This window comes from Oncorhynchus nerka, linkage group LG11, assembly GCF_034236695.1.
Source record: "Oncorhynchus nerka isolate Pitt River linkage group LG11, Oner_Uvic_2.0, whole genome shotgun sequence".
In the NCBI taxonomy this organism is placed as follows: Eukaryota; Metazoa; Chordata; class Actinopteri; order Salmoniformes; family Salmonidae; genus Oncorhynchus; species Oncorhynchus nerka.
The window spans coordinates 68,190,841-68,217,004 of record NC_088406.1 but is presented as its reverse complement, the minus strand read 5'-3'; the positions used below and the strand labels follow the sequence as shown (position 1 = coordinate 68,217,004).

The 26,164-nt window shown below is 42.2% G+C and overlaps 2 protein-coding genes across 5 annotated transcripts; both read right to left on the bottom strand.

Annotated features, from left to right (window-relative positions):
• Window positions 1-427: 427 nt before the first annotated feature.
• Window positions 428-11,292, bottom strand: LOC115137465 (B-cell CLL/lymphoma 6 member B protein-like). Of its 4 annotated transcripts, none has more exons than XR_010465163.1 (5): window positions 10,834-11,292; window positions 3,945-4,075; window positions 3,681-3,866; window positions 1,210-1,446; window positions 428-988 (listed from the first exon to the last, which is right to left on the bottom strand). XR_010465163.1 is itself a non-coding variant. In XM_065024877.1 (4 exons), the coding sequence occupies exons 1-4, from the start codon at window positions 11,075-11,077 to the stop codon at window positions 2,655-2,657; spliced, it is 777 nt and encodes a 258-aa protein (XP_064880949.1). In that variant the 5' UTR covers window positions 11,078-11,292; the 3' UTR covers window positions 2,256-2,654. The 4 variants fall into 4 exon arrangements, 2 of the variants coding, with proteins under 2 accessions (XP_064880949.1, XP_029529636.2); XR_010465164.1 differs by having other exon boundaries at window positions 428-876; XM_065024877.1 differs by lacking the exons at window positions 428-988; window positions 1,210-1,446 and adding an exon at window positions 2,256-2,870.
• Window positions 11,293-11,451: 159 nt separating this feature from the next.
• Window positions 11,452-23,662, bottom strand: LOC115137467 (uncharacterized). Its single transcript, XM_029673781.2, has 7 exons — window positions 23,166-23,662; window positions 22,641-22,771; window positions 22,267-22,440; window positions 17,764-17,916; window positions 17,275-17,386; window positions 16,976-17,103; window positions 11,452-12,647 (listed from the first exon to the last, which is right to left on the bottom strand). The coding sequence occupies exons 1-7, from the start codon at window positions 23,446-23,448 to the stop codon at window positions 11,712-11,714; spliced, it is 1,917 nt and encodes a 638-aa protein (XP_029529641.2). The 5' UTR covers window positions 23,449-23,662; the 3' UTR covers window positions 11,452-11,711.
• Between the last annotated feature and the right edge of the window lie 2,502 nt (window positions 23,663-26,164).

Here is a 26,164-nt window from a genome sequence, read left to right as displayed (position 1 = left end):
TTCTGAAGCTAAGCAGGGTTGGTCCCTGGATGGGAGACCAGATGCTGCTACAAGTGGTGTTGGAGGGCCAGTAAGAGGCACTCTTTCTTCTGATCTAAAAAAATATATTGCAGTGATTGGGGACACTGCTCTGTGTAGGGTGTTGTCTTTCAGATGGGATGATAAACAGATGTCCTGACTCTCTGTCATTAAAGATCCCATGGCACTTATTGTAAGAGTAGGGGTGTTAACCCTGGTGTCCTGGGTAAATTCCCAAGCTGTCCCTCATACCATCATTGTCACCTAATCATCCCCAGCTTACAATTGGCTCATTCATCCCCCCAGGTCATTGCTGCAAATGAGAATGTGTTCTCAGTCAACTTACCTGGTAAAATGGTAACCACAGTCAAGGCCATATCTATGACTGTGATTCAAGTACCTAACAATATGCAGCCATTGGATTTTATTGTAAAAAAAATACAACATCACACACATCTTTATCTTAACTTCCTGTCAAGTAAACATGAATTAAGGCACTATCATTTCCTCATTATAAATCACCAGCATCAAACAGGACAAAGATGCCACTTCATCAGGGAAGCATTTTTACAGACACCATCACACCAACTATCCCCATATCATCTACTCTGCCTCATCATACTCATTCTTTCCTCAGTACACCTCATCCAGTTCCCTACTACATCCAAAACCAACAGAAGTAACTAGTACTACATTACATGTCAAATGACTCTCTATACATGGATGCATTTTCTGCTGGTGTATCCTGAAGTAGCTCCTCTCTCCCATGTGGAAATTCAGGTGCATCTTCAGTTGGTCCTGGGGGCAGCTGTAGGGTTCTTCCCATGAGTGGACTCTCTGGTGCCCCTTCAGGTGGTGCTGGTGGGTAGTGCTGAGCGATTACTTACACTTTTATGACTGATGAATACCAAATATCAATCTTAGATAATGTATTTTTTGACTAACAGCAGATCAGGCTTCCCATCCTCCACTGTAAGAGACACAGAGTGAGAGGATGTTGGATCAAGAAATCTGATATAGGGATTGCTATGCAAACATGTTAGTTGATTTCACACTATGCAACGTGTACATTGATTTCATTATTTGAAATTCTTTAATGGTTTGATAATTCAAAGACATGGTCCCAAACTTACAGATCCGCAAAAGCAGAAATGCACATTTTTTTGCTGAAATACGACGGCCAGAGCTTACCATGATGTTGTACAACGATTTTCGTCAATAGGTCCTCATTTTTGTCAAAGTATGACATATTTGGGCTTGAAATGGAAAATCCTCAGTGAGACTGTGTGTGGTCCTGTGCTGCTCAGCTGGTTCCTCTGTGGGTTCAGGAGAGTCTGGTTGTCCTACATGACCATGGTCTCCTCAGGGTTCCCCAGACCCTCCTTACACCCCTCCTTCACCTGCAGCACCTCTGGACCCTCCTCCTGACTGGAAGAGAGAGGTGATACAAATTACACAGATATACACTCCCTCAGGTATGTACACCGCCGATAAACACACTTTAAACGTAGTGTTTACCCATCCACAATACATTTAAGTCCTATACTGTAGTTATAGAAGGACTTCATTGTTGTTAACCTCTTGAAACTAGGGGGCACTATTTTTATTTTTGGAAAAATAACGTTCCCAAAGTAAACCGCCTATTTCTCAGGACCAGATGCTAGAATATGCATATAATTGACAGCTTAGGATAGAAAACACTAACATTTCCAAAACTGTCAAAATATTGTCTGAGTATAACAGAACTGATATTGCAGGCGAAAGCCTAAGAAAAATCCAATCAGGAAGTGACTCATGTTTTGAAACAGTTGTGTTCCTATGCAGCCCTATTAGCCACTGAAAGGGATATCAACCAGATTCCCTTTTCTACGTATTCCCTAAGGTGTCTACAGCATTGTGACGTAGTTTCACACCTTTATGTTGGAGAATGAGCGTAAACGACTACATTGCGTAAGTGGCCAGCTGAGGGCTCAGTGATTCTTGTGTAAAAGACAAGAGGTAGTCATTTTTCCTCTCGCTCCTACTGAAAGGAGATAAATGTGGGTAAAAATGGTCAAAAGTCAGACACACCTGACTAAACTATTTTGACATGTACAGTAGGTGTTTGTTTGTTTGTGGGTATGTGTAGGTATATTTAGTAAGTGTATATTGGTTATAAAGTGCTGTTGGGTGTATGCAGAATAGGGTGAGATTAGATGTGATGTATATTAAAGACAGTTTCAATGAAAGTCTTAGAATGAAAAGTCCCATTTTGTGTTTATTAAACATAAACAAGTGTTAAATACACCATATGAAAACCACACAAACACGCCTCAACTAAAAATCGGCATAGACTTGAAAAATGTAATTCATTTTCTCATTAAAAGTGTCTTGGGGAAAAAAATTAAGTAGTTTAATGGAAGTAATGAAGTAGGCATTTGTGAACATCATATAGCCTACACAGTACAAACATATGATATGTAACAGACTTTTTAGGCTTATATATCACAAAATGTCTGGATGTAATATTCTACCCAGGAATATTCAACACCGAAACCTGTTACTCTCATTATTCCAAATTCATCTGTGGATCTTTTCTGCTGACAATACAAATGATTATTTCTCTTTAATGCAGGGTTTGATCTAAACCTCAGAAGCTATAGAGTGGAATGGTTTTTCTGCTGGTGTATCCGGAGGTAGCTCATCTCTGAGAACCTCTTCCTGCAGTGCGTACAGGCAAACGGCTTCTCTCCTGTGTGGACTTTCAGGTGCATCTTCAGCTTGTCCAGGCGGGAGAACCTCTTCTCACAATGGGGGCAGCTGTAGGGTTTCTCCCCTGTGTGGACCCTCTGGTGCCTCTTCAGGTCACCAGCCTGGGCAAAGCACATGTGACACTGGTTACAGCTGAAGGGTTTCACCCCTGTGTGGAATCTCTGGTGAATCTCTACCTTTTGAGGACAGCTGAAGCCTTTGTTACAGAACATGCAGAGGAACCGTTTCTCTTTACTACTGTCTAATGTTGCTCCCCCTCCCTGAGCCTGGGCTCTAGCGCTGTCGTTTGAGTTCAATACCTGATCGAAAAGACAGTGTGAATCGGAAGGCCCCATCGATGTGGACACTGGGTCCCGATCCCTGAGTGTGTGTAAAGGGGAGTGGGTCACTTTATTTGGAATTGTCTCTAAGCTTTCCCTGTAATCTAAGAAGTCTCTGCCTTGTGAGTGTCTGTCAACTAGGTGAATATCTGCATTCCATGTGAGAGGAATGTCACCCTCCATTTTCACAGTCACTTCATCAATGACTATAACCTCCCCTTTCTTATCTATGCACCCTTCAGAGTACACACTACTACTGTACCGGTTCCAGTCCCCTCTAGACAGATTAGTTTGTGTCTCTAATCCCAAGGATATGTTGCCAGGGTCCATCTCTGTAGAGTAAGAACAAGACGGATCATCAACGCCAGTTTCTAACGCATCACCATCTTCACTGGAATGAACCGTCTTCTGGCGCTGGTGAAATACCGGTAAGTTTTCGGAACCGGGAGCAGGAGGACAACCAAGTGGCCCCAGCCCCAGTCTCTCTGGGTCTGATCTGTGGTCAGTTCCTGTGTGTAGTAGCCTGTGTGATTCAGTTAATGTCTTGGTGTCAGTCTCTGACTTGAGGGCGGAGTTCGGCATTCCACTGACCTCCGTGATGCTGTGTCGGATCCTGGACTGGGTAGGGGATGTGGGGTCCTCCGTGGCTACAGGGGGCACTCCAGATGCTGCTCCAGTCTGGATGTCTCTGCTGTGACATGGGTCCTCTTCTCCTTCAGACCCCTCCTGCTTGACCAGAGACGATTCTCCAGGACCTGCAGCCTCTGCATCTTCAGACTGACACATGAAGAGAGGAGTTTATTACCGGTACATGAGTTGAATTGGATAACAATGTCAAAGGGAATGCGCTCTAACCTCTATCACAATTACGTGCTGGGTTGAGGTTTCACTCCCCTCATCAACAGTGATTGGTTGGTCATCTCTCCATGTATTGTGTCCCGCTTGCTTCACAAATCTCCTGTGGCCTCCAGTGAGATGTCCTTCACCTGAGAGAGTGATTGGGGAAAAACAGGTGGTTAGGATTAGCTACTGTCAATGCTCAACAATATATTTATTGACACCGTCTAGAATTGGCAAGGATGTAAGGTAACACTTCTCATAACTTCCTGGTATACTATTTATTGATTGATGTATTATGTTCCATGTGTCACACTGTTTTAATTGAGTAAATAATAGGAAATGCAGTAAATCAAGAATCTGGTTAGAATATGATAGTGTCTTTGCACAAGATAAGTAATCAGGGGAATTATTTCTTACTATCCAAAAACTGACCAAGACCCAATTCTGGTTAACACATTTGAACACGTGCAGAGGGGATGAAATGTCCTCGCGACATCGTGACGTATTTTATTACACCGTACGTCATCTTCACACAATCTCGTTTGGCTACTGGACAGAGACAACTGCCTTTCTAAATTCGATTTGTTCCCGAGTCCTCTCGCCTCCTTTTGAAATAGGCCAAAGGTAATCGAGGAGAGCCGACGAAGAGATTGAACGTGGACGAAAGTGTGCTTGTATGAAATGAGAAGCTGCTTCTCCACAATTTCCATCAGGCAAATCCCAAAGTAAATGTGTAATGTGATAAAAACAAATTGTTAGCTGCTCAAGACATTTAATAGATAAAAGGATATGTAGCATATCAATCTTAATGTGTGCATGCTTTTCTCCTCTGAAAGTACAACAGCTGATTCAAAGGGGGTGTGGCAGATTAAGGCAATTTCCATAAGCAGCCACATAGGAATTGTTTTAATTGCACTTCTCGAAGACACTTTAGTCCTCACCTTTGGGCACAAAACATCCACTGAATTATATAAAAATATATAACAAAATCACTCACAGCCAAAGATAAACATTTTATATCCACCCAATGTCTGCCATGTTTTGGGATGACATCGTCGCTGCTCGCGCTGCTACCTGTGCCCACTGAGTTATTGGGCGCATCTGACGTTGGTCTGCATAAACCGGATGCAACCCGGATATAGACGGTCCATGAATCGGCATATGCGAACATGAGTTGATTACCTTAAACTACGGTCAGACATTTTAAATGCAGTCTCCAGTTCTTATTATACGTCAGTGATTGACACGCTCCTCGACCACTTATCGGTTTCCGGATAACGGAAGACAAAGATTATGGATATACTGACAAGATTACACGTCTCTACGCCCGAACAATGGGAGTTGTTGTCCACAAAGCGGCACGGAGGGCTGTCTAGCTCCCGACTACCCTTTCTTTGGATTGGTGGATACGTCTCATTATTGTAATCCTTTTTTGAATATTCGATGAGGGTTGTGGACGTCAACCGCCAGTATTCAATGGAGGGAGAAGCTAACAAGACTAACTAACATATGGCGCTCTATCTTTATATCTTGCCAGTAAAATAAGCAAGGATATAGACCAGATGCTTTTCAACTTTCTTTGGAGAAATCGTACCCATTACATTAGGAAAACTGTTGTAATGAACACTTCTGAGAATGGTGGACTGAATTTCTGGACTTTACTACTTTAAATAATACTTTTAAGATCAATTGGATAAAACAATTCCTAAGAAGATCCACTTCTATCTGGAATTTTATTCCTCATCATGTCTTCTCTACTTTTGGTGGCCTTAACTTTGTTGTTTTGCAATTGTAATATTGACAAAGTTCCAGTGAAACTTTCTGCTTTTCATATGCAGGTTCTCTTATCATGGTCCTTAATTTATAAGCACAATTTTTCTCCACACAGATATTATATATGGAATAATCGGGATATATTGTATAAAAATACTTCTTTGTTTTTAGAATATTGGTTCCGAAATAATATCCTATTGGTGAGCCAACTGGTAAATGCAGACCCTTTACTCAGTTATAAGGAATTCTTATCACTTTACAAGGTCCCTGTAACACCTAAAGATTTTGCAAATGTTTTAGATGCCATTCCCTCAGGTGTGGCTCTGTTATTCAGGAACGTGTCAAGACCTGACCCTCAGAGCCTACCTTCTATTGACCCTGTTGACTCATCGGTAGGAAAGATTTGTTTCTCTTTTGGTCCATTCAACAACAGAGCGATACGAACCTTGTTTCAGCAGGATGTTGTATCTATACCTTATGGAATGGATTTATTGATAATATCTGTTGGAAAAAAGTTTGTTGCCACACACATACCTACTTGTTAACAAAATTAAGGAAGTTTCCTTAATTAATTAATTATTCATAAATATTATCCTGCCAACCACTATATGAAGAAATTTAAGGAAAACGTTAACTCAAATTGCTCCTTTTGTAATGACCACCCAGAAACAGTGTTGCATCTTTTTTGGCATTGTATGCATGTAAGAACACTATGGCAAGACATCAGTAGGTTTATAATTGAACACATTTATGAAGATTTTACACTATTGTGGAGCGATGTACTGTTAAGATTCTTAACATACTATAGAAATTAGCTGAAACATTATGTAATTAATTTCATTATTCTTTTGGCCAAATTTCATATACACAAGTGTAAATTTACAAACAGAAAGCCACATTTTCTTACCCTACAAAAAGAAATTGAACTTTATTTTAAGACGATTAAATGCTCTACTAACAAAAAAGCTGTTAGAATTGTAAGTATATGCATGTCCCTTAAGGTCCTTGTGTAATTGTAATGTGATATTGTACCCCCTAGCTCGATTGTCCATTGTTTATAATCTATGTATGTTTGTGTTCCCTCATGTGCTTTATGTATTGATTTGTTGTTAATAAAAACTACAAAAAAAGCTAATCTACTAGCCTCATGACAATAATAGCCAACTCGAGACAATTCCGATGTAAAATGTTTTTTTCTCAAAGTTGCCGGTATGTCATGTCGTACTTACACTCGTAACAACTTAAGCATTACGAAGCTCTTATTCGATCAAATAATGCTCACGTAGCAAATAAGCCATAACACAAATAAGCCTTAACACAAAATTCAACACTATCATTGACCTCCCTACCAAAACTCATTGCTAGGTGGGCGAAAATGATCAAACGCCACCTGCTGGAGGTGGACAGATGTTCCTCCGAGTTGGGCTTCTTCCTATCTGGGTCTGATGCCAAGCAGTTGCCATATCAAACGGTGATGCAGCCAGTCAAGATGCTCTCAATTGTGCAGCTGTACGATCTGAGGGCCCATGTCGAATCTTTTCAGTCTCCTGAGGGAGAAGAGGCGTTTTCGTACCTTCTTCACAACTGGGTTGGTGTTTGTGGACCATGATAATTCCTTAGTGATGTGGACACAGAGTTACTTGATACTCCAACTACAGCCCCGTCAATAAGGACGGGGGCATTCTGGGCCTCGATTTCCTGTAGTCCACGATCAGGTCCTTTGTCTTGCTGACGTTGAGGGAGAGATTTCCAGGTCACTGACCTCATCCCTATAAGCTGTAGTGTTGTCACGATACCACCATTTTACAAACGATACCAGGCCAAGTATCGCAATACCACGGCAGAAAAATTCAGTGGCCTAGCGTCCAGTTCGCTCCGTCCCTTCCAACGCGTGTTCCCGTTTTTCTAAACGCTACGCACGTGCTACACAAAAAACCTGTCACTGATATTCCCACTTCAGGAATACACATGCATAATGATCTGCATGTCATTGTGGCAGTAAGGGGAAAACACTGCATAAAATCTTTACTCTTCAGTTGTAACACACTCACACTCTGTCCCTCTCCCACAAACACATACTGCTCCCAACTTTAAAAACGTTAGGAACAAAACAACGTATCGAGCACCAGAAAGATAATCAATTTAAAAATATATATTTTAGGCTTGCATTAGGCCCATATGAATCCTACCTTTGAAGCAGATCTCATGAGTAGCAGACCCGTTCCCTTTCTTCCAGTGACAATCAAATTTGCCTAGACCTGCTGTCAAGTTACCAGGTTGTTAGCTAGCTAGGTAACATGACTGAACAAACCAGTAATTGTTATCAAACCAGTAATTATCGGCCCAGGATTAGTTTAACACAGCCCACGACATGGTTTGTGAAATTACATCAAATGTGAACGAAATAGCGGGTCATATTTTAATTTTTTTTACCATTTGAGCTTAGAGATGAGCAGTTGTATTTGCTGTAAATCTGCACACATGCCTGTTGCAAAGCTGTTTTTCTGCTCTGGCACTGCTGCGTGACAACGAACTTGCAAAGCCTACCCAGAATGCACTGGTTATACCAAGGATGAAATTATATACATTGTATCAACTTTGCTCACTCTACGAGCTGCTCCAATGTATCAAATGTACAAATGTAACAACAGACTGCATCCCTGCTCGGCATCACAGCTAAATTGTACTTTTTTTTAAATGATGGAGGAATAGATGAGCATGAAGAGCGGACGGAGAGAAGTAGGTAAGTGATGGCTGGAATGGGGTGCGGTTGGCTGATTACAAGAGACTAGTTGCTAAATTTCTCTTGCCACTATGCTATATCTGACTGGGTAAATAACTTTTGAGTTAATGTGGACCCAGTGACTCAGACTTGAGCACTTAAAGTGCCAGTGCCCAAGTCCTGGTCCAACTTCAGCCATAGGGACACATGACTTAAGCACAGGGGACTCAAGGTTTAGTGACTCTACTACATCACTGGGCGAAACACTACTCTCTCTCGCGCTGCACTTGTGTGTCTTTTTGTTTTGTATGTAATGTGTATTATCTACATAGCCTGAATTAGGAATTTACATGGCCAGATAATTCTTACACAATCAGGGGTGAAAGTAGATTTAATTTATTCCCACTATGGATGAGCTTAATCATAGAATTAAATATAGAATCCCTATTAATTCAACAGGATCTCTGTGGACCTAGTTGTAAAGATTTGCTATTTAAATTTTAAAATGTATTACATTTTATTGTGGTATAAACTCAACCAGTCATATTTTCATCTGATCGGTGGAGGCTCGTCATGAGGAAGGGGAGGACCTTCCTCCTCAGTGAATTTCATTTAAATTTTTCGTTTGTTTTGTTAAACCTGAAAAAAGTTATCCTTTTAAGATAAAACTATTCTAAATATATTCACATCTTACCAAATAATTGATTATAAAACACTGTTTTGCAATGAAGGTCTACAGTAGCCTCAACAGAACTCTACAGGGTAGCACCATTAAGTAGCCGGAGAACAGCTAGTTTCTGTCCTCCTCTTGGTACATTGACTCCAATACAAAGCTAGGAAGCTCTTGGTTCTAGCCCTTTCCATAGACTTTCACAATAATTATGACAATTTCTGGAGGCAGTCCTCCAACCTATCAGAGCTCTTGCAGCATTAACTGACATGTCAACCTAATCAAAGGATCAGAGAATGAATCTAGTACTGAAAGCATAAACTACAGCTTGCTAGCACTGCAGTGCATAAAATTAGTTGACTCAGAGACAATAGTTGGACAGTTTTGAACAAATTCATTTCTTCAAAAATGGAGAAGCAATTAAGAGATTTCTTTTTTTTCTCACTTTCACTTAGCTAGCAAATGCAGCTAGCTAGTTTAGCCTACTCAAAACACCCATCTCAAACAGTGGGATGCCATGTTAGCTAGCTGGCTATGGCTAGCCAACACGAACTTTCCCAAGTCAAGGTAAGCTTTTGGTTTTAATTTAATGCCGCCGGGGCCCACCTGTAACTGCTAAACTGCTTGCTAACTGTACTGCATGATTGTAGTGGGTTTACTAACGTGATAGTTCTAGTAGCTAAGTTGACAATGATGTAGGCTGTGTGTAGCGATTATGATATGACCGTTTGGCTTGGAAATGTTTTGTCGCCTGGTCACACAGCCTGGGTCACAGACAGCTGATGTGTTGTGCAATAAAGCCCGCAACCGAAGCGCGTAGATGTGAGAAGAAATTAACGAGCAAAGTGATTATGCTGTTTATGTGGCGGCTATGAAAAAGTGAACTGTGTTTGCGAAAGATCAGGGGTGTATTCATTCCACCGATTCTGTTAACTTTTCTGAAACTCTTGTTTGCGACTGTTGGATTACACCCTAGATCAGCTAGATGCAGGCAAGAGTGTACAAGGCGGTATTGAATGTGTCACGGTCTGTCACCTTAATTACTCAAATGTTTCTCTCGACCTGTGCACCTACATTGAAAACTTTCATTCTTAGGCTAGGTTGTAGCAACCTCATGATGGGTATAGGGCAAATTTGAGAATCATGTAGTAACCGAAACCTATCAAAGTTACATTGAGCTGGGTGAAAGGAATATGAATGACTGTCACCCAATATGCTGTAAAATAAATAAGGCAATAAGCAACAGTTTCCTGTGTGTATCAAGAATGGCCCACCACCCAAAGGACATCCAGCCAACTTGGCAACTGTGGGAGGCATTGGAGTCAACATGGGCCAACATCCCAGGGGAAAGCTTGGCACCTTGAGTTCATGCACCAACAAATTGAGGCTGTTCTAAGGGCAAACATTTGGAAGGTGTTCCTAATGTTTTGTCCACTGTATATGTTTGTCATATTTCTGCTGTTGGGAAGAAAATAGGATGTTGTGCAGAAAAATGTTGGTAGGACAAGGCTATGTATGTGTACATGGAAGTCAGTGATTTGTTTACTATAGTAACTATAGGTTAATGAGGTAATACAAATGTGAGGTGACTAATGAAAGGGCATTTAGTTGACAATAACTAGACTAAATCATTCAAACGACAAAAATGTGACTTCGTTATATTTTACAAGACTAAATTATGTTTGTCAAAATGACTAGACCAAATCTAACATTAACACTGCTCAGCCTGCAAAATGTACCTCTTGCCATTCCTCTGCATCGGTCAAGGATCTTGACACCACTGGGACTGGCGAGGACGCGCTCCCGTGCCACCTTCATTTCCAGTAGCTGTAGTTTCCTCCGCAATCCCCTGTTTTCTTTCTGGCTTTGAGTTATTTCCAAACGAAACACTGCATAGTCGTCGTCTACGAGTTTACAGATCTCTGCCACGGCTGCATTTGCTAGCACCTCCATGATGGACGCTATTTGAGTGTGAAAAACCATACAGTTAGCTATTCAATTTAGTAAGTAACGCTTGCTAGCTATCAACCAACTCCTGCCTCCAACGCGAATTAAACACTCCCTGAGGTAACTAATGTAATGCTGTGCAGTTAAATTAGTCATATTTTAAGGTCCATGGTGTTAATAAACGTGTGAATAACAAAAACGCTTTCGTGGGAAATGTTCTTGGTCACTGTTCACTTCCGTTTACACTGAAGTGAAAGGATCTTATGGGTTGGGGTCATAGTGCAAAGGGTGTGGTTAATTGAAAAAGGTATGCGCCCTGTTCTTTGAAATACGGTACTGCTTATTACAAATCTAATCTCCTATTCATGACCACTATCTTTCCAACTCAGACCAGACATGTTTAGAAAGAATATAGTAGAAAATAATGACTTTATTACGTCTAAGTAAGCTTACTATTCAGTTGTTTGAACAGCTCTTTAAAAACAGGTATTTACACAAGCCTGTTTCAAATGACAACATTTACATTTACATTTAAGTCATTTAACAAAGGGTTATTGAGGGGTATGTGATTAATTACCATCTTACCCCAAGACACTAGACATGATAACTATAATGTTTTAGCGAAAGAATAGTTCACAGAAATCCACTAAGTACATTTCAAGCCACGCTGCTACAATTTCTCCCCATTGTGGACACTCCTGTGTCTGATCAGGCTAGTCAGGAAGGCGAAGCTCTTGTAACATAGTTTGCACTTGAAGGGCTTGTCCTTGGTGTGAACAGTTTGATGCGTCTTCACGTAGTTTGCATGGGCAAAGCACTTCCCACATGTGGGGCACGCGTATGGCTTGTCTGAGTCAGTTCTAATGCTTAACTTCCCACATTGTGACGCAACGACACCGGGGGTGGTAGAAGCAGGAGCCACCACACTCAGGTGGTTAGACTTTGAGCTCCCTCCTTGACCTCTAGCCATTGGTTGGGTGTTGTTGGGATTGTGTGCTGTGTTATACGTTAAGTACCTCTCGTGGTGAACACCCATCGTGACCCTGTCTGTATTTGTGGGGTAACCATGAGATGACCCGGGTCTAGCATTTCTCAGTTTTCTATGAACCCAGTCACTAGACATTAGATGAGACCCTGAAGGAAAAGACAGATTTGTTGATAGACTACTACCAGGGGGGTCTCCCACCACGCTCTGTGAAGGCTGAAGCCCAGGGTGACCTGCTCTGTTCATCATAGATACTGTGGTGTTTGTACCATAAGAACAAGAGGGTCTATCTCTATCAGCCGCAGGCCCTGCTCCATCTCTGCACTGAGACTGTGAAGAGAAGGGTCTGGGCTGCAGACTGGATCCCTGACTGGAGCCTCTGTCTCTCTGATGACCACCAGGACTGAGGTTGTTCAGTCCACCTGTCCACTGGTTGTGTTCTGTGTGGTGGTGGAGTCTCTGTCCCTCGCGGTTCAGTCCTGGTTCTGACTCGGAAAGGAAGAGTGACGGCTCCTGATCCATGGTCGTGATCTGGCGCCAGGGTTTGTGACCAGCCGCTTCATTTGTCCAGTCTCTCCCGCCAGTAACACCGGATATCAGCAGGTTTTCATGGACTGCAGACTGCAAACAAAGATTGTTCAGAAGAGCATATAAAGGTTTATAAAATAAACTCTTTGTTGTTCACGCAGAAACATGACATTTATAAATTGTTAACCACAGTGAAGCGTAACTAACACTGTGATAAAAGTACCTAACAATATAGAGGTATTGGAGTTAATGAATAATATATACACACTACCGGTCAAAAGCTTTAGAACACCTAATCATTCAAGTGTTTTTATTTTTACTATTTTCTACATTGTAGAATAATAGTGAAGACATCAAAACTATGGAATAACACATATGGAATCATGAAGTAACCAAAAAAGTGTTGAACAAATCTAAATATATTTTATATTTGAGATTCCTCAAATAGCCACCCTTTGCCTTGATGACAGCGTTGCACACTCTTGGCAGTTTCTTAACCAGCTTCACCTGGAATGCTTTTCCAACAGTCTTGAAGGAGTTCCCACATATGCGGAGCACTTGTTGGCTGCTTTTCCTTCCCTCTGTGGTCCGACTCATCCCAAACCATCTCAATTTGGTTGAGGTCATGGGATTGTGGAGGCCAGGTCATCTGATGCAGCACTCAATCACTCTCCTTCTTGGGGAGATAGCCCTTACACAGCCTGGAGGTGTGTTGGGTCATTGTCCTGTTGAAAAACAAATGATAGTCCCACTAAGCGCAAACCAGATGGGATGGCATATCGCTGCAGAATGCTGTGGTAGCCATGCTGGTTACGTGTGTGCCTTGAATTCTAAATAAATCACAGACCGTGTCACCAGCAAAGCATCCCCGCACCATCACACCTTCTCCTCCATGCTTCACAGTGGGAAATACACATGCAGAGATCATCCGCTCACCTACTCTGCGTCCCACAAAGACACGGCGGTTTGAACCAATTTGGACTCCAGACCAAAGGACAAATTTCCCCCGGTCGAATGTCCATTGCTCCTGTTTCTTGGGCCAAGCAAGTCTCTTCTTATTGATGTCCTTTAGTAGTGGTTTCTTTGCAGCAATTCGACCATGAAGGCCTGATTTACACAGTCTCCTCTGAACAGTTGATGTTGAGATGTGTCTGTTACTTGAACTCTGTGAAGCATTTATTTGGGCTGCAATTTCTGAGGCTGGTAACTCTAATGAACTTATCCTCTGCTGCAGAGGAGACTCTGGTTCTTCTATTCCTGTGGCGGTCCTCATGGGAGCCAGTTTCAATCATAGCGCTTGATGGTTTTTGCGACTGCACTTAAATAAACTTTCAAAGTGTGCAAAGCTGTGGCTATTTGAAGAATTTCAAATCTATAATATATTTTCATTTGTTTAACACGTTTTTGGTTACTACATGATTCCATATGTGTTATTTCATCCATATGGTGTTATACAATGTAGTTAAATAGTAAAAATAAAGAAAAATCCTTGACTGATTAGGTGTTCTAAAACTTTTGACCGATTAAAAAAAAAAAAAAGTCCAAACAGTCTCTGCAATGGTACAAAATAACCAAGTTAGTCAGCAGAATCAATGTAGTATATAATTTAAACAAAATGGCATTAGAATCATTTTTATTGTTCAAAATGATACGTGACAAGTAGAATAACTTCTCACTATGGTAACACACCATTTCTGTAAATCTGGTACCCTCGCTTTGATCAAATTCATTTTAGAATACTTAAAGGTTAAACATTACCTTACACAGCTTCATGTCAAGTAAACATGAATTAAGGCACTATCATTTCCTCACTATAAAACACCAGTATAAACCTAAAGGCCCAGTTTCACTCTTCATCAGTGGAGCATTTTTACAGACACCATCACCATATCATCTACTCTGCCTCATCATACTAATTCTTTCCTCAGTTCACCTCATCCAGTTCCCAGCCACATCCAATGCCAACAGAATGAACTACAAACAAACTAACTAGTACTATATTACACCTCACGACCCACTGGGCACAAACTGGTTAAATCAACATTGTTTCAACGTCAATTGTCAACGTATTGTGAAGTGGAATCTATGTGGAAAATACTTTGCATTTGAAAAAAGGTAGAATCTTTTAAATTTTTTACCTTTGAAACAACGTCACCTTCAAAGTAATATCCACTTTAAGAAGAAGAAAAAAACAATAGGCTAGAGAGCTGATCTATCTACAAGCCCTGCTTAGCTTTGATATTCGTCATTGACTATTACCAATGTGCTATCCCTAGAATGATTGTTGAGAAATGTCCACTTAATAGATTCACTGTTGCTATTGAAGTCATTCTAAAGGGTAGGTTTAACAGAGCAAATGAACTGTAACCATACTTCATCAATCATATCATCAATGATGCTATTTACTGTAGGCCTCTAGTATAGCATTTGGAAAGTCATCAACGGCTATTGTTTCAATTCAGCCCAGTTTTAAACTAAAAATAGACAATACATATAGGCCTAGAGTTTTCCAGCTTCGGTTGGTTTCAAATGGAATCTATAAATTCATAATAAGTGTTGGATTCATATCAACCAAAAATACAAGTTTAAGAATAAGATTAAATCAAACAATTTTAAAATGCATTATTTGATTTAGATCTATTTACAAAAGATATACATATGTTGGCAAATGTTTTATTAAAGAAATAAGGCATGAGAACCCGGGAATTATTGTGTGATAACTCCCTCCTAAGGGCTGCTTCCCCGGCCATTGGCTTTGTCTTGGGCATAAGAATAGCCCAATAGTCGGGGGTTATCACACGATAATCCCGGGGTTCTCATGCCTTATTGCTGAAACAACATCTAGGTTGCTAAGAGAGATATCCAAATAGTCAACACCAATTTCAAGTTAAGATAATTGTTTTATGAGATCGCCAGTGTCTCAAGTATGAGGGCAATTTCACCACTATAGTGCACCACTATAGTGCACCACTACAGGACAGTCAGCCTATAGTGGCCGCTAGATCTGCACTATCATCTAGGATTGATGTGCATTCCCAATAATACACTAGTTTCCCCGTGGACCAGCTTGTACAAAAAACATCCTCTATTCAGGCTGCAAAGGCATCATTTTCCTCCTTAACTAGATTGAAATGGTCGGGGGGGGGGGGGGGGGGGACTGTCATAACAACATTTTCCACCACTATTTTCCGACACCTCAGGATGTTGCACAAACTTGGCTGAACGCGGTGGGCAACATCTTAAGTTGTCAGACACTCCGGGTCATTTGGTTGTGCTATTAGATCAATCACAGTCATAACACATTAAGTTATTGTATAAATAAACAATATATCTGACAATGTATTCCCATTTTATCTTTAGTGTGATTTTCAAAGGTTGAAAGTGCAGTGTTAACACAGGTGAAAACTCAACCAAAAATCTGACATAGAATTTGGTTTTACTTTTAGATGGTTGAAAGCAAAGTGATAACATTGGGAATTCAACAAACTTTTAGCAGTCATTTTGAGTGGGTGAAAATAGGTTGGAATCTCATTGATCAATGTATCTACCAAATATTACCCAATTATCCATGTTGAAATGACGTGGTGTACCCAGTGGGTATACAGTATTTGTGGGCCATGTGCATTTTCTGCTGGTGTATCCTGAGGTAGCTTCTCTGAGAACCTCTTCCCACAGTGTGTACAGGTGAACGGCCTCTCTCAAGTGTGGACCTTCAGGTGCATCTTCAGATCGTGCTGGCGTGAGAACCTCTTCTCACACTGGGGACAGCTGTAGGGTTTCTCCCCTGTGTGGACTCTCTGGTGCCGCTTCAGGTTGGACGATTGGGAGAAACTTGCCCGGCACAGGTGGCAGCCGAACGGTTTCTCCCCTGTGTGCATCCTCTGGTGGATCTCCATCTGTTTGGGGAAACTGAAGGCTTTCCCACAGAATGAACATGGGAAACGCTTCTCTCTGCCACCGGATCTACTGATAGCGTTACTACTACTGTCATTTGTCAATGGGCTTGTGTAGCCATTTAGTGTTGAGGCACTGGCATTGTCTGAGGTCTGGTTTAACAGGGGAGTGTGAGGAGGATGAAGGCCAGGGAGTGTCTGTGTTATCGCAGGGTCCATGTTCCAGTTGATAGATCCTATAGAAGGCAGGCTGAAGGCAGCACCTGTTAGGGGGTTAACCTGAGGCACCATCAGTCTCTCTGAATCATAACTATAGGAACAGGACGGAGCATTGCTAGCCGAGTCAGTGTCTGTTCTCATACGGACACCTCCCCGTCCCCGCAGACCAAATCTACACCTCGCCCTGGTCTCAGCCAGTCTGTTGTCATGGAGACTAAGTTCAGTTGTTGTTTTGTGTTCGACTGTTTGTTTCTGGTTAACAGTGTTGTTCCCCAGCCCATAGTTGAGGACGCTGTCCCATCCACTGACCTCCACTATGTCGCCTCTAGTCCTGGCCTGCTCAGTGATGTCGTCCCCTGGGCCCTTGGTTGCACCCGTCTGGGTCTGGGAATCCAAGATGGCCACCCAGTCTCCTCTGTTAGCCTCCAGCCAACCACCTGCAGAATGAGGTTAGAAAATATACTTTTTTTTTGTCAAGTTCGTACATTATAATGTGTGGTTTTGTATGTAAACATAAGTCTTATTGATTTAAGAAAACTATCTAGGCAAATTTCTAATCCCATTGAAGATATATTACAGTATGTAGGCTATATGTATTTATCTCTTACTTTGCTCCCCCATCTTTAGTCCACTCAGCAGATTAATTCTCTCTGGTCCGTCTTCTATTGTCTCCTCTTTGACCAGCAGCAGATCAGGCTTCCCATCCTCCATGTCTACTGACTGTAAGAGATACAGAGTGAGAGGATGTTGGTTCAAGAAATCTTATATGAGCACCCTTCTATGGAGCATTTTCTAATTGGGCAATGAGGGATTGCTGTGAGTACTATGCAAAGGTGTTAGTTCATTTGATTACTTGACATTCTTTAATGGTTTGATCATTCGAAGACATGGTCCCACACTAAAAATGTATCGACCTGGGCCCGTATCCACGAAAGAGTCTGAGTAGGATTGCTGATCTAGGATATTTCCATATAGTCTTATTCGTTATGAGCTAAAAAGGCCAAACTGATCCTAGATCAGCACTCCTACTCTGAGAGGCTTTGTGGATTCAGGCCCTGACCTAATACCATTCAGACTGTAGTTTACAGTGGGCTCACCTCAGTGAGATTGTGTGTGGTCCTGTGCTGCTCAGCTGGTTCCTCTGTGGGTTCAGGAGGTGGTGTAGTCTGGTTGTCCTCCATGACCATGGTCCCCTCAGGGTTCGCCAGATCCTCCACCTTCACCAGCAGCACCTCTGGACTCTCCTCCTCCTGGAAGAGACAGGTGATACAGACATACACTCCCTCAGGTACGTACACACAGATAATAAAACACACTTTAATGATGGATGGGCCATACTTGTGAACATTAGAAACAGTTTCAATTCAAACAGTTGCTCCGTCACAAAATGTGCATCAGACAATTAAAATCGTAAATTTACTCGCACGTGATAGAACGCTGCATTGTAGCTGGTCCCATCAGATAACCTGGTACACGTTAGCCCTATGCTAACCTAACCAGATGACTGATTATTTTCTGGAACAATCACATCCAGCCTATCAAAAGATCTTAGACTTTATTTCCACCAGCAAATGGTATTTCTTAAAATAGATCAACCCTGGCCACCAGTGGTATATTTTAAACCTACATATTCAAGGCTGCCTTTTGTTCTGTAGGTCTAACAAAATGTTGTGTGCCAATATTGCATTGATGCATCCTTGACAAGGCTACTAGCTAATAGTATTAACGTTAGACAATGTTCAGCAATAAAGATGTAGGAGGATTATACAACATGTCAAGTTTAAATTCAAAGTCGAAGACTTGTGGTCTTGTCAAATAGTTATCATTTACCCTTATTGACATCACCAATTGGTGGTGTGATCCACTAAGGCAGTAAGCCCAGAGACGGCAAGGTACGATGGCAGCGAGTTCGAATCCCCCTCGAGGCAAGGATTTCATTTTGAGGAAAAAGCGATCCACTGTGTGCCCTCGACTCAAATAATGCAATGTGAAAAAGTAGCTGATTATAACAATGCATCTAAAACATTGTACATGGAAATGTAGCCTACAATTCTATGTAATATAGCCTATAGTAGCAACAGGCTTTATGTAGCAGTGCCAGTAGCCTGTGTGTCGGTCAGCAAGAGGGACTCCAACAAGAAGATACTCATAAAATGTTTTGCCTGCACTTCTCTTCTCACAATTAGTGTAGGCCTAAAATCTAGCTTCTTACTTTCAGTTGTCTCTATGACTATGGACACCCTGAAACCACTGAATGGTCTTGTGTTACCACCTTATTAATAGGCCTACGGCGTGCAGTAGGATGCGCTGATCAGTTGATTGACAGGTGTATTGTAGAACAGCGCCGGTCCAAGGCACAAGCGGCATACACCCCATGGCAAAATGTGTAGAATTGCAGGAACTTTAAAACTGAAATTCTCTCTCTGCCGCCAAAGACCACTAAATTGCCGTGAGATGGTGGGCACCCCCAACCAAATCTCGCTTAGGGCCCCCAAAAGCTAGGACCGGCCCTGCTTTAGAAGACACACTATAAACTTTCCTTTCGTGTGGATACTCGCCAACGTGGGTTTGAGTCCGGACTCGTGATCACATTTTTTAAAATGAACTAAATACTGCCATCTGGATAATGAGAGTGCTTGACTTTAAAGTCACTCTTATGATTTATTATTATTATTATCTTATGTTTGTTCACCTCAATCTACGTCAACATTTAGAATTGGCTGATGCAGAACTTGTTCCAGGAAATAATGACTGTCATCTGGTGAGGTTGGCATACGACTACGTGCAGGCAGGTTATCTGATGGGACCAGTTACAATTTTGGGCTCCCGAGTGGAGCAGTGGTCTAAGGCACTGCATCTCAGTGCTAGAGGAGTCACTACAGACCCTGGTTCAATCCTGGGCTGTATCACAACCAGCCGTGATCGGGAGGTACCATAGGGCGGCGCACAATTGTCCTGGTTAGGGGAGGGTTTGGCCGGGGTAGGCCATTGTTGTAAAATAAGAATTTGTTCTTAACTGACTTGCCTAGTTAAATAACTGTTAAATAAATAACCTACTATCACATACAAGTAAATCAATTATTTTAATTGGCTAATGCGCAGAAACAGATCAAATGTTCGCAAGTATGGCCCCGGGGTGTTTACCCATCCCCACTAAGTTTGAGTCCTATACTGTAGTTACAGAATGACTTCATTGTTGTTAAACCCATCATGGTGGACATAAATGTGTTGTGGGTAAATATAAGTCAGCTATGATAAATCAAGTAATCATCAAACCTGACTAAACTATTTTGACGTGTACAGTAGGTGTTTGTTAGTGTGTGGGTATGTGTAGGTATATTTAGTACGTCTATAATGGTTATAAAGTGCTGTTGGGTATATGCAGAACAGGGTGAGATCAGATGTGATATATACTAAAGAGAGTCTCAATGAAAGTCTTAGAATGAAAAGTCCCATTGTGTTTATTAAACATAAACAAGTGTTAAATATACCATATGAAAACCACACATACACGGTCTCTCTGCATACCTGGCAGACATCTCAGCTTGGATGTCTGCCCACCACCTCAAGCTCCACAAGCCGGAACAGCTCTTCCTTCCAGGGAAGCCCTGTCCCACTCCAAGGTTCATGCTCTACAACATCCGTAGAGTACGACCCTTCCTCACGCAAGAAGGGGAGCAGGCCCTAATCCATGCAGTTGTCATCTCCAGTCTAGACTACTGCAACTCTCTGTTGGCTGGGCTCCCTGCTTGTGCCATCGAACCCCTGCAACTTATCTAGAACGCTGCAGTCCGCCTGGTGTTCAACCTTCCTAAATTCTCCCAGGTCACCCCACTCTACTGGCTTTAAGTCAAAGTTCGCATCCAGTACAAGACCATAACGGTTGCCTACAGAGCAGCAAGGGGAACTGCCCCTCCCTACCTTCAGGCTATGCTCAAATCCTACACCCAAACCCGAGCACTCCATTCTGCAACCTCTGTTCTCTTCGCCGTCCCACCCCTACGAGGGATCAGCTCCCGCTCAGTCCAGTCAAAACCCTTTCTGTCCTGGCACCCCAATGATGGAACCAGCTTGCCCCTGAAGCTAGGACAGCAGAGTTCCTGACAAAAAAAAATAAGGCTTCTTCCTACTAGCACTGATTTCATTTAGGGAAAATGTACTTGCTACGACTGTGTTGTGGTTGTTTAACCCAGCGTTCTTAAAATGAACGTATGAACTGTAATTCACTCTGGACAAGAGTGCCTGCTAAATTACTAAAATGTAAATTTAAAATGTAATGTCTCAATCTGTATGAACATAGCCTACACCGCACAAACACAATATGAAACAGACTTTTTAGGCATATCTATCTATATCTCACACCTCTGGATGCAGTGTTCTACCCAGGAATATTCCAACACTGACAAATGTTAGTCTTACTATTCTAAATGCATCTGTGGATATTTTCTGCTGACAATGAAAATGTATCTTTGTCTTTAATTCAGGATTTGATCTAAACTTCAGAAGCTATAGAGTGGAATGGTTACTTTTCATGTAATAGAGTGGGATAGTTTTTCTGCTGGTGTATCCTGGGGTAGCTCCTCTCTGAGAACCTCTTCCCACAGTGAGTACAGGCGAACAGCCTTTTTCCCGTGTGGACCATCAGATACACCTTTAGCTGGTTCTAGTGGGTGAACCTTTTCTGACACTGAGCTTTAGGGTTTTCCCATGTGGACCCTCTGGTGCCTCTTCAGGCTGGACGAGTGGGAGAAGCGCATCTGACACTGAGTACAGCTGAAGGGTTTCTCTCCTGTGTGGACCCGCTGGTGCCTCTTCAAGTCACCAGCCTGGGTGAAGCGCATCTGACACTGAGTACAGCTGAAAGGTTTCTCCCCTGTGTGGACCCTCTGGTGGATCTCCACCTTCTGGATGCAGCTGAAGCCTTTGTTACAGAACATGCAGAGGAACCGTTTCTCTTTAATATTACCTGATGTTGCGCCCCCTCCCTGAGTTTGGGCTCTAGCCCTGTCGTTTGAGTTCAATACCTGATCGAAAAGGACACAGCCGTGTGAATTGGAAGGCCCCATCAACGTAGATAAAGGGGAGTGGGTCACGACATTTAGATTTGTCTCTAAGCTTTCCCTGTAGTCTAAGAAATCTCTGCCTTCTGAGTGTCCTTCTCCTAAGTGAGTCTCATCCACATTCCATGTGTGAGGAGCGTCGCCCTCCACTTTCACAGTCACTTCATCAATGACTATAACCTCCCCTTTCTTATCTAGGCACCCTTCAGAGTACACACTACTACTGTAATGGTTCCAGTCCCCTCTGGACAGATCAGCCTGTGTCTCTAAACTCAAGGATCCAGGGTCCATTTCTGTAGCATAAGAACAAGACAGCTCACTGCAAGCCTCTAACACGTCACCTGAATCTCGATGGGAATAAACTTTTGAGCTCAGGTTATCGTAAAGTAAATACTCTGAGCCAGGAGCAGGACAGCCCAGTCTCCTCAGCCCCTCTGGTTCTGAGCTGTAGTCAGATCCTGTGTGTAAAAGCCTTTGTGTTACAGTTAAAGTCTCTGTGTCGGTCTCTGACTTGAGGACGGCGTTCGGCGTTCCACTGACCTCCGTGATGCTGCGTTGGCTCCTGGGCTGGGGTGCAGTGAGGTCCTCTGTGGCTACAGGGGATGCCACTCCAGCCGCTTCTCCAGACTGGATGTCTCTGCTGTGCTGTGGGTCCTCCTCTCCTTCAGACCTCTCCAGCTTGACACCAGGACCTGCAACCTCTGCATCTGCAGACTGACACAAGAAGAGAGGAGGTTATTACCGGTAAATTAGTTTAATTGGATAACAATATCTCAGGGAAGTTTCACAAGCTCTGATATGTTAGATATATAAGGATGTACATGTAAGCAAATTAATAGCCGAGCGAGCCTTTCTGAAAGAAACGGGCCATATTTGATGTACTGTAATTTCAAATGTTACACTGTGACACAAACCTCTATCACGATAACATGCTGGGTTGAGGTTCCTCTCCCCTCATCAACAGTGATTGGTTGGTCATCTCTACCCGTGTTAAGTACCACTGGCTTCACAAAGCTCCTGTGGCCTCTAGTGAGATGTCCTTCACCTGAGAGAGTGATTGGGGGAAATCGGTTGTTAAATGAGGTACTGATAATGGTCAATGCTATATTGTACACTATTGAAACTGTCTAGGGGGTAAGGGATCACTTGTTATAACTTTTTGATATACTATTTATTGTTCCATGCATCATATTATTTTAATTGAGTTTGACAACAGGACATTCATTAAATCAAGTATCTGGTAAGAATATGATATTTTGTCTTTGTGCAAGAAGCCTGGTTAAATAAATAAAAAACATTTTCAAGATGGCTAAGTATTGGTAATCAGTGTATAAGTATTGCATACTATCCAAACACTGACCAAGATCCAATACTGGGTCACACATCTGAACACATGAGCAGAGTGGAACCGGGCGGCCTTCTGCAAAATCAAAATGTACCTCTTGCCATTCCTCTGTATCGGTCGAGGATCTTGACACTACTGGGACGACTAGCGAGGACGCGCTCTCGCGCTGTCTTCTCTGCGCGCTCCCGTGACACCTTCAGTTCATGTAGCTGTAGTTTCCTCCGCAATGTCCTGTTTTCTTTCTGGCTTTGAGTTATTTCCAAACGAAACACTGCATAGTCGTCGTCTACGAGTTTACAGATCTCTGCCACGGCGGCATTCGCTAGTACCTCCATAATGGAGGCTATTTGAGTGTGAAAAACCATACAGTTAGCCATTGTTAGCTAACGTTAGTAGCTAGCTAGCTAGATAACATTTATCGTCCTGTCTACAACGCGAATTAAATACTACATGGGGGTAAGTATGTGATGCTGTGCAATCAAAGGATTCATATTGAATTCCAGGGTGTTAATAAACGTCTAAGTAACAATAAAAACGCTACCGTAAGAAATTGTTCTTGGTCAACGTTAACTTCCGTTCACACTGACGAAAAGGGGGGGTTCTTCCTCTTCTTTGGTTTAATGGCTTCCGCAACAATTGTATGTGCATGTCGCCACCTACTGTATGGGTGGATAAGTCAAACGATCAAAAATAAAATTCAACTGTTCAAAATCAACTTGCTTTTGTGTTCTAATCAAACATAAGAATTAGAAAAGATCCTCGAAGGTCGTGCCATCTTCCAACGACAGTATCCTTGCCGTGCTTCTGCCTTGAAATATTGATGCCCCTAATACTTATCAGCCAGAGACACAATGATTTCTTGGACACTTGAACAGTACAATTAATAACTGTGGCAATAAGCGTTACAAAATCCACCTTCACAATGACTGTATCCAGATCTCTTGACTGATGAGGAACCTTTACAACGGGCTGTTGTGCATCCATCGCCATTTCTTCAGCGCTGTGGCCACGTGCACCTTTGACTCTCTCCCCAGCTCCACAGGAGATCTGCTGGACAATCCTGATCCTTGACACATCAACCTCTTTACCCTAACAGGGCACTCAGGGAAGTCGGGAATATGATGCCCACCACAGTTGCAATATTTTACATTCAGACTCAATAACATACACTTCCCGGTTTTACACAAACGTTCTCATGGCATATCTTTTATTTATCCTAGGGGACTAAACTCCACGGTGAAGTTTGTTTCTGATGAACAGTGCTGTAAAGTACTTAAGTGAAAATACTTTAAAGTATTTTAAGTGTACTTAACTATTTAGATTTTTGACAACTTTTACTTCATTACATTCCTAAAGAAAATAATGTATTTTCTACTCCATTGATTTTCCGTGACTGTCGAAAGTACTCGTTACATTTTGAATGGCTAGCATGAGAGAAATGGTCAAATTCATGCACTTACCAAGATAACATCCCTGGTCATCCCTATTGCCTCTGATCTGGACTCACAAAACACATACTTCGTTTGTAAATTAAGTCAGTGTTGGAGTGTGCCCCTGGTTACCCCCCCCCCCTCCCCCCCAAAAAATGGTGCCATCTTTTTTATATGGGGAATTAGAAATTATTTATACGTTTACTTTTCCTTTCAATACTTAAGTATATTTTGGCTATTACATTTACTTTTGATACTTAAATATATTTAAAACCAAATACTTTCTTTTACTCAAGTAGTATTTTACTGGGTGACTTTCCCTTTTGAGTAATTTTCTGTCAAGGCATCTTTACTTTGACTGAAGTATGAGAATCGCATACTTTCTCCACCACTGCTGATGAACTTCACCAACGCCTTCAAGCCGAGACCAGCACCGACTACATCGATTCGCCCAAGGTCAATACTTTCAATAAAATATTCAAACGCCCACCTAAGTATGTTTGTCCTCTGTAGTCCCTCAGTCCAGCCCCTCTCAGCCTATTGCGGACAGTCTGAGCACTGATGGAGGGATTGTGCGTTCCTGGTGTAACTCGGGCAGTTGTTGCCATCCTGTACCTGTCCCGCAGGTGTGATGTTCGGATGTACCGATCATGTGCAGGTGTTGTTACATGTGGTCTGCCACTGCAAGGACGATCAGCTCTCCGTCCTGTCTCCCTGTAGCGCTGTCTTAGGCGTCTCTGCACATCTGCAGTCCTCATGCCTCCTTGCAGCATGCCTAAGGCACGTTCATGCAGATAAGCAGGGACCCTGGACATCTTTCTTTTTGTGTTTTTCAGAGTCAGTAGAAAGGCCTCTTTAGTGTCCTAAGTTTTCATAACTGTGACCTTAATTGCCTACCGTCTAAGCTGTTAGTGTCTTAACGACCGTTCCACAGGTGCAAGTTCATTAACTGTTCATGGTTAATCGAACAAGCATGGGAAACAGTGTTTAAACCCTTTACAATGAAGACCTGTGAAGTTATTTGTATTTTTACATATTATCTTTGAAAGACAGGGTCCTGAAAAAGGGACGTTAATTTTTTTTTGCTGAGTTCATATCCCAGCTTTTCATAGGTCGGGAGATACTCAAACAACAGAAATAAGGATAAAATGTTCCCGGTTTTCCCCATCCACCAAGCGGCGTACATGAACTACTCCTGGAATTTTCAGCCTGAGATATTGTTGGCATGCCAGAGATAATACCTTTGCCCTTTTCTGAAAATCAAAGTTGTCCACTTCATTAGTAGATAAGGAGAGTGCATTGTGGCTCGCGAAATTTTGCTCATTAGGTATACCAGTCCTGGTTATTGACTGCATACACATTTCCCAGCGCCTCCTTCACCATCCTTACTTCAAAAGGGTTTCCCGAATGAAAATCCTCACCCCAAAAATAATCGATTCAGACTGGTTTTCCACAACAATTTTAGCATTTTTCCATTCCATTCTTAGACTTAACTGTTGTCCACTCATCCTTCTCACTACTATGCTCCACGCACTTTCAGCTTTAAACAGCACTTGCGCTTCTGCCGTCCCACCGATGGCTTTCTTCTAGAATCTTGTTGGTTGGGGTCATAGCGCAAAGGGTGTGTTATTATTTTTTTTAAAGTTATGCATACTGTACTGCT